This window comes from Plectrocnemia conspersa, unplaced genomic scaffold, assembly GCF_051122295.1.
Source record: "Plectrocnemia conspersa isolate PC_06_02 unplaced genomic scaffold, ASM5112229v1 ptg000005l, whole genome shotgun sequence".
Lineage (NCBI taxonomy): Eukaryota > Metazoa > Arthropoda > Insecta > Trichoptera > Polycentropodidae > Plectrocnemia > Plectrocnemia conspersa.
Window position 1 is genome coordinate 34,068,243 of NW_028277169.1, and position 8,498 is coordinate 34,076,740.

Sequence of the window (8,498 nt, forward strand, 5' to 3'; positions counted from 1 at the left end):
TTATTTTTAACTTATATATGTAGTAAATACAATCCAATGTTTCAAAACCAATAGAACTATAAAAAATACTGAGCTTTTAAAATAGTTTCTATTTATTATTCATTAATGTTTGGTATATTATATATTTCAGTTGAATAATTATCTATATTGTATATACTTGTAGTCATTGTTTTAAAAAATGATAGCAACACATTTAATGTGTAAAATATTCTTTGAAAATGATGTTTTAAAATAAAATAGAAAACATATCTATACATGTTTAACATTAGTAAAAAATTCAATAGTATCAACATAAATTAAAAATATTTAGTTATTTAGTAAATATCGGTATGAGCAATTAACACATGTACATATTTATTATTGTACATTTATGACAAAAATTAACAATTCAGAGAGCTTGGGCTAATGTTTCAAAAACTTAACCATATATTAAATCAAAGCTGTCACAAACAAGTTAAAATTTAATAAATCCCTAGGAAGTGGCAATATAACTGCGAAACTTCTACGATAAATATAAGATGAGGGCACTAAAGTGTCATGAAATTATGCAATAGGATATAAGGCAGAGGAGAATGACATTATGTTTGACTGAACTTCACTTTTGTGGCAATATACATAGTAAAGGTCTTCCAAGAAAGTGTAATAATAGTTGCACTTTTCCACTCAAGTCACGAGAAAGTAGTTTATAGATATTTGTTTTAATAAAGCATTGCATTACATCAATCAAAATATTTGTAAGGTATGAGAATGTAAGTAAATTATGTATGATTTATTTAAATAAAAAACATGTTTTAGCATGAGATTTATTTTATTTAGTAAAACATTTAATTGCCCATTAAAAAATAATATCTCTATTTATGGCGGAGCGTGCTCGAATAGTTACAGCGATCGATTGAAGTTATTATTTTATTAACTCAGACCGATTCGATGTAAAAATAAACATTTTTTGAATTTAATAAAAATAATTAAAGCATGGTATCCAGTGTACGTGAGTCGAGTAATTAAATAGCAAAATAAAATCTGATGTAAACATCCGCAGGGGTGTGTTGTTACTAACGAAGGGGAAAGCAAATCGAATTTCGTAAGCAACACGCCTTTATTTTATTTCTCTTTTTCGATTTTAGCGCGTATCCAATATCTGACGTGATTAGCGGAAAGGTCCGTGTAAACCCCGGGGCGGAGCACCCTGGCGCACCCCCAGCCCCACGAAACGAGCCCTACTAGAGTTCCATTCCTCACTAGAGGACCACCAGAATCCAACTGTAACAAAAAATCGATTAAAATAAAATCAATATAAACATATATCTAATGCTTTATCAATATCGATCGATACCACGCATGCATCTCGACCGCCCGTCCTGTAGCCGACGCATATCATCTGTGACGTCACGTTCAAGGTGGTTTTGTAAATCTCTTTGCATTCTTCATGAGGGAAGACAGGTGCGCTCACAGCGCGTAGGCTCTCAGAAGGTTGGCCTTTTTCCTTTTTGGATAATGTATACGATAAATTTTGGATATTACTACGGTTACTGAGTGAAAATATGCCGTCTTTAGGGCGGTTCGCTTTTGCCAATTTTTCGCTTCGTTGACGGCGGCGGATTAAGGCTCGGATTTTGCGAATGGTGAACTTAAAAATAAACGATCGAGTAGATAAAGAATGTATGAAGTTCGGAAAATAAAGCCGGGGTGATGCGCAGGGTGTAATGATGCGCACCTCATTAATTCGGGATTTGGATTTAAATGTCATTATTTTATTGGAGTTGATTAGGCAATTATTTTTTATTTCAAGTGCCAAGCATTATTATAAAGAGAGCTTTAGATTTAGATTTAAATATCTGTATTTGATTTAAATATATGACGCTCTTATTTTAATTTTTTAGTAAAAAACTTATATTATTATATTATATTATTTTTAAGTTTTAGGTATAATTATGTACACCGCATTACTCCTAGCTAGTTTCATAGCTTTTGATTTAAATCTAAATGACATTTTTGAATGAGATTGCTTAGGTATATTTATTTATCCTTTATTGTAAAATCGATTATTGTAAAATTAGAGCGGTTTCCGATTTATAAATACAAATATTGCTAGCAATACTGCAGATTTAATTAAAAACATTAAGCAAGAACATGGCTAAAATATTTTTTTAAATCCATCGGAGTAGTCTGTTACATTTCTATAAAATCACAGTGAATTTATTCTAATGTTCTGACCTTCGTGTCAGGTATGGTTTCGTGGATAGTCAGTGTGTTCCAAGCGTCCAAAATCTTCTATAATAATAAAATTTTATGGAACATCTTTCAAGATGAAGAAATCATAAAGATATGCTTTATTTTAGAGTCGCTTCGCAAATATAATATATGCACCCGAGAGTTAATTTCACAGTTAGTTAAACGTGTTACGCATTATATTATATAATATTATCTACCAGCTTAATTTGCTCTCTAGAGTTTGGAAAAATACATAGTTAACAATGTTTTTGTACAGTATCTAGTATATTTGTTATAGTTATTAAACCATGGTCTCTTACTTGCCTAACTAGTTTTGGTAACAATGATTTTGATGTTGTGCTTAAGTGGAAAATATATTGCAGAAATGCCATGTGACTTAAATCCATTATTTGTTAAAGTTTTCTTTTTAATCATGGTTAATGCGATCTTTAACTAGAATAGCAGGTCTATTATAAGCTTTATTTTTCGGATGAAATATGTGATTAGAAATGTGAATTTTAAAAATAGTGCAAATATAAATTTTGGACTGTTTAAAAATAAAAGTTGTTGTTGAGGCTCTTTGTCATTTTTTGTAAATAATATATATAATTACATCATATGCTATATTATTTATAGGGTGTTATTATTAATTAAAACAATACTATCAATATATTGATACATCAGCTGTAATAACGCACACCTTATAATGTTAAATAGGATTTAAATTTTTGATGACATTGTTTAGGTAATTAATTAATTAAAATTTTACAATTATATGATAAAAAAGTTAAAGGGTTTCCTTACACCGCATTAACGTGCAGTTCGTTTTTGGTTTATATTTAATTTAAATCATTTGATATTAACATTTTTTTATCTAAAAATCGACACCATAATATTTCTTTGTGTCTGCAGAGAGATGCAATCAGTGTATTAAAAAATGTGATTCGATTTATTTTATATAATTGGATTGGCTATTCCTATAATATATTTAAAGTTATATATTTGAAAGTCAATATGATAAAGTCAAGTCTTTTTTAGAGTGATACGAAAAGTTTAATGAGGCGCAACGCATTACTTTGATATGAACTTAATGTAAATATTAAAATGTCATTATTTGATTGATCTGTCATCTGTTTTTAATCAAAACTGATAGTATATTATCGTGGAATTAAAATTTAGTTGGCGATAGTTTATCACGGAAATTCTAACGAGGAAAATATTCATTAATAATTTAGTGATTGATAAGATTGATTGGATTTTGACACAGAGCGCATTATTTGCTGTAGTGACAGTTTCTATTCGGGAATAGCTTACAAAAATAATATTTTTTTGCATTTTCATCAAAAAAATTATTTTATTTTAAAGAAACAGTGGTTTAAAGCTACATACAGAGCAGGTAGTGAGAGAAAAAACAGAAAATTCCGATTGGAACTTTAAAAATATTATTTTATGACTGACTCTAGAAATAACGATAAACAAAAGACATTTCGTTTCGACTAGCAAAATAAATATTTTTGTATCTCATGAATTTTTTTTTCTGTAAAATAAAATAATCAATTATTTTAAATGGTACACAATAGCTGCAATTTTATTAAATACATTATTCAAATTAGTACGTTGAAAGTTAATGATATTTATTTTTAATATGAAAAATGATAATATAAATAAAAGTTTGTATTTTAATAATAATAAAATCGTTTTAAAGTCTTTCCACGCAAGAACGATTTTTTTTTTTAAAATTCGAGAAAAATATAAAATTATGATTTTTCATATCTTAGGCTTAGAAAAATTCTCATAGAATATTTTTTGTTGAAAATTATATAAGTACAATATTTTATTGTAAAATTTTAGATAAATAGAAAGTGCTTCTTTACGATAAGTATTTCTCACGAAATTTCTCGAGAGAGTTGCAAAAATGATATTTTCTATTTCTTGTAAATTTGAAAGTTTTCCGAGAATTCCCATAAAATGTATTTTTGTTCAAAAAAAATTTATACGTATATTTTCAAAAGATTTAAAGTATGGTTTAAATATGCCAAATTAACGTCTGCAAACCGAGCAGGTAGTAACAAAAGGGACAGGGATTGTAGATTAACACTATGAAAACAATATAAGTTGGCAAAAAATAATATTTCGACTTTCTCGAACATTATCGGTCATCAAAAAATAAGAATTTAAGGATCAGTGACTTAAAATGATTATATTATTAAATCTTTGCCAATGATTTATTTCCTTGCTAAATAAAACAAGAGTCATTGTTTTCATGTAAATGCTATTCTATAAAAATTATACGATAAGATAAAATATGTTAATTAAAAACGTATTAATATTTAGTCAGAATTATAATAACATCTTAATATCATAATATAATTTTGTACTCGTTTTACCATTCTTTGCAATATTTTATATTTAAATACTTCACTATAATGTAATTTATAAATTATAATTACCTCAGTAAAAAGATTTTTCATGTACGAAGATATTATTTGTATTGTAAAAATTATTACAAATATTTCTTTGTATGTTCTAATTATTTTCGAGAATTCTTACGAAATTTGGATTATTTTTACATTATTTTGGCAGTTTAATTTAAAACAGATATGTGTTATAAAGTTATAAAAACATCACTAAAAATGTATGTATATGTTAGCAAAAACTATAGTGATGAAAAACTCAATAATACAAAAATAATAATTATATATTTTTTCTAAGCTACAACATTTAAATTAGCGTTAATATAACGTATTATATTTTATAAAATCAGTTCCATAAATATAAAAAAAGCTTTAAATTAATTTGAAAATAACAAAATAATATCAACGAGACCTTGGTATACAGTTGGTTACGTAATCAACGTGTTATTTCACATATTGAGTTACCATATCGTATTGAAATACCTTCATTAATAAATGCGTTGATCCAAATTTTATATTATTTTCACCATTAAGATCTAGTATATTTGTATTAGCATTATATGAATATGTTAAAAGTCAAAAGGTGCTTTACAAAAATCCAATTTCGAACACCGCGATGCAGTTTCAACAGATATACTTTTTAATCAAACTTGTTCGTGGAAAAGTACTAGTAAAATAAATAAAATAAGGCTACGTACTTTGGTGTGTCCCCATCCCAAGATTGTTAATACATCTCCAACTTGCGGTCCCTGTGAACTTTCTGGTATTTTGATAGGCTGAACTTTGTCGGAAAACTCCATCGGTGGGTATAGCTGCAAGTAATCCATTGGTTAGTATTATACCGCAGATACGATAGAGTTTACCACCGAGGGAATAATGCTACAATAGTCTCTGGTGATAAAAGGGTATACATATATGTACATAATATATTACAGTGGTTTTTAAAGTTGTGGATCGCAAGTGTTTTTTAATTATGCTGCTTATTTAAGCCATTCGCGTAGTGCGTGCGTAAGTGAGAAAATTTATACCTTTAATAATGCCACGTCGTTATCGACAATTTTCAGTAGAAATCCAGGATATTTTTCTATGCCAATGATACTGTGCTTTGTGCCTCCTTTTTGCCTCAAACCAGTGCCGACTCTCACAATGGCTAAGTCGGGGCGAAAGATTTTACCAAAGCAATGGGCAGCTGTCACTACCCAGTGTTGGTTCAATACTGACACTCCACAAATCTGCCCGTTTATGTATTCCAAAGCTCCCTGGAAAATATATAAATTTATAATATGCTATGCCAAAGTTCTAAACTGGTTTCAAACTTGGTGTGTATTAAAAGATACTTACGATGAAAGGAACTTTTTCAATGTCGATAAGATCACCGCCGACGATCCTCCTTCGGCGACCTTAAAACCAAATATAATATTGATACAATATTATATTTATAACACGACACATTCAAGTGTTTCTTAACATGATTGTATACTTGCGTGAACTTTTGGATTAAATAAATCGACAACTTTGTTGAACTGTGTAATCTAACAAAATACCATCAGCCAAGTGCAGAAAGATAGCAAATTAAAGAAAATGTTTGTTGCCAAGTGAAAGCGTTTTAGAATTTTAGCTCGTTTAGAATTTAATTATATAAAGTTGTAATGAAAATACTTGTATGTATAAATAATAAACACAATACAGAGAGAGTAAATTTTTTTTAATGAATATACGTAAATATTAGCATTGCTCATTATGCACCATAACTGTTTTATTATATTATTTTTTAAATGATTATTAATATAACTATTGCTTGTATAATGACCATCATGACGCATAAGAAAAATCTGTAAAAAAAAATATTGATAGATATGTAATAAAAAAATCTGTCAACGATTATGTAAATCTTAGAAAATAAATTAGCACATATTCAAAATACGTTTTTGTCATCTTTTTTTTATTATATCCAACTTAATAAAGTGCATATGTATGCGGATGGTTTATTTTTGAAATTTAAAGATTTTAATTTATTGAATAATTTTCGATTGCGTTGATGTAAAATCTGCTTTCTCTGTCATCTATGAGGTGCTATATTGTGTATTCGATCGGTATATATTTTATTCAAAACCCTTAAGTATTTGACGTGAAATACCCCAGACGATTTTTTGCTGACAGCATTTTATTGCTAAAAGGAAAGCACGCTTTCTATAAGTTATGAAAAATATATGAAAATCCACTTGATCTTGATATATTCGGTCATTAAGTGTTAATGTAATTCTAAAGCGTTCTAGTACTTGTTATTTGGACTATCAAAGAAGCTGAACGCTCAGATTTGGAAGTTGAAAACTTCTGGACCATATTTGTTTCACGATTAATTTTAAAGGTTTTCAAATAGGTATTCTAATTTCTTGAGAAATGAGAATTCTCGACTTCACTTCTCAAATTTTTCGAAAATTCTCGATAATTTTTTTTAAATAAAAAATGTATGTAATACATTAAACTATTGCAGATACAGTATTCTTAAAATAAACCATTAAAATACACTTGCCATTTAAAGTAGAATCTAAGATTCTATTTTTTTTTTTTGTAAAAATATTTCGACTAAAAAAAATCCTCTCGTTTGGTGTTGATGTTGGTTTATTCGAAAACAAAATTTTTTATTTATTAATCCATAAGATGCTGGTTTTTTACACTATCTGTAAGGCTAAAATAAATTTCTTTCTCTAATTGTTGTGCCAATGATAAATTTTCAATTTCCTCAATACAATCTTAAAATTAAATAGAGTCGCGAGGGTCCTTAAAATTTGTCGAACCATTAAATAATCTGATATATATATATATATTTATACACTTTATTAATAATTTTCTACCCATGTTGTTGCTTAAAAAAAATGTTTAAAAAGTGTCTCCTATTTTTATTTTTATTTATTTATGGTTATATACCAGATTTATCAGGCGCGTACGGTGAGATACATTCCTTTTTGTTCGCTCGCGTGTTAAGTGACGAGAGTGAGCGAGAAGAAATGAGCGTGCGGAACGCATGTAACGCACGCCTTTATATCTCACTCACTCTCGTCACTTAGCACGCGAGTGAGCGAAACGGAATGAATCACACCGCACGCGCTTTATATTTATACAGGAATAAATTATTTTGTGTTATAGTAATTTTATATATTTACAAAAACTAGGCTTTGAAATGAGAAGATAAATATTAAATATAATTTGCATGACATGATTTTAATATTATTTTGCATGGCTTTTATTTTATTGAACATGAATTGATATGGTGCAATAATTCATTTTAATAAATGTTTATATATTTAAATGTACATTAGAGGTTAATATCCATACAAAAGTATTTTTTAATATTTAAACACATATCAGCATTATATTTAAATATATTTTAATCTCTGCTTTAATAAAAATAATATATTAATATGTAAAATAATTCTAGATATATACATATGTATAATATATGTAGTAATGTGTTTGATATAACATATCATATTATTCCCCATCAGAAAACACAACATATTATTATATCGCTCGTTGTTTATAATAATTAAACAAACATAAGTAAATAATGAATTAAATAAACACTAAAATATTTACCTCCAGATTCGCAGTACGTTGAGAAAACGATGATATATAAATATATTTTCCACAGCACTTGATACATTTTTATAATAAATAGAAAATAAATACAAAATGGTATGTGTTGTCGAGACGAACGTTAATACTTATATATGGAAAGCTTCCAACAAACAAAACACGATTGAGAGTACCGTCGAAGATATTTGACATCGGAATGGGTTTTCCTGCTTTCTGATGAGTTTTCAATTGTGCAGGCGTTGAAAACATTTTTTTATTTTTCTTTGAATACGCGTC

The 8,498-nt window shown here is 27.9% G+C and overlaps 2 protein-coding genes across 2 annotated transcripts in view; one reads left to right on the forward strand and one right to left on the reverse strand.

Annotated features, from left to right (window-relative positions):
- Epac (Exchange protein directly activated by cAMP) overlaps positions 1-8,498 on the forward strand; it is a 244,133-nt gene that overhangs the window by 27,644 nt on the left and 207,991 nt on the right. The window lies entirely within an intron of this gene.
- Positions 1,102-7,484, reverse strand: LOC148235494 (trypsin-2-like). Its single transcript, XM_088185940.1, has 6 exons — positions 7,481-7,484; positions 5,967-6,025; positions 5,654-5,884; positions 5,324-5,437; positions 1,334-1,483; positions 1,102-1,260 (listed from the first exon to the last, which is right to left on the reverse strand). Exons 1-6 carry the CDS (start codon positions 7,482-7,484, stop codon positions 1,102-1,104), a joined length of 717 nt encoding a protein of 238 aa, XP_088042066.1.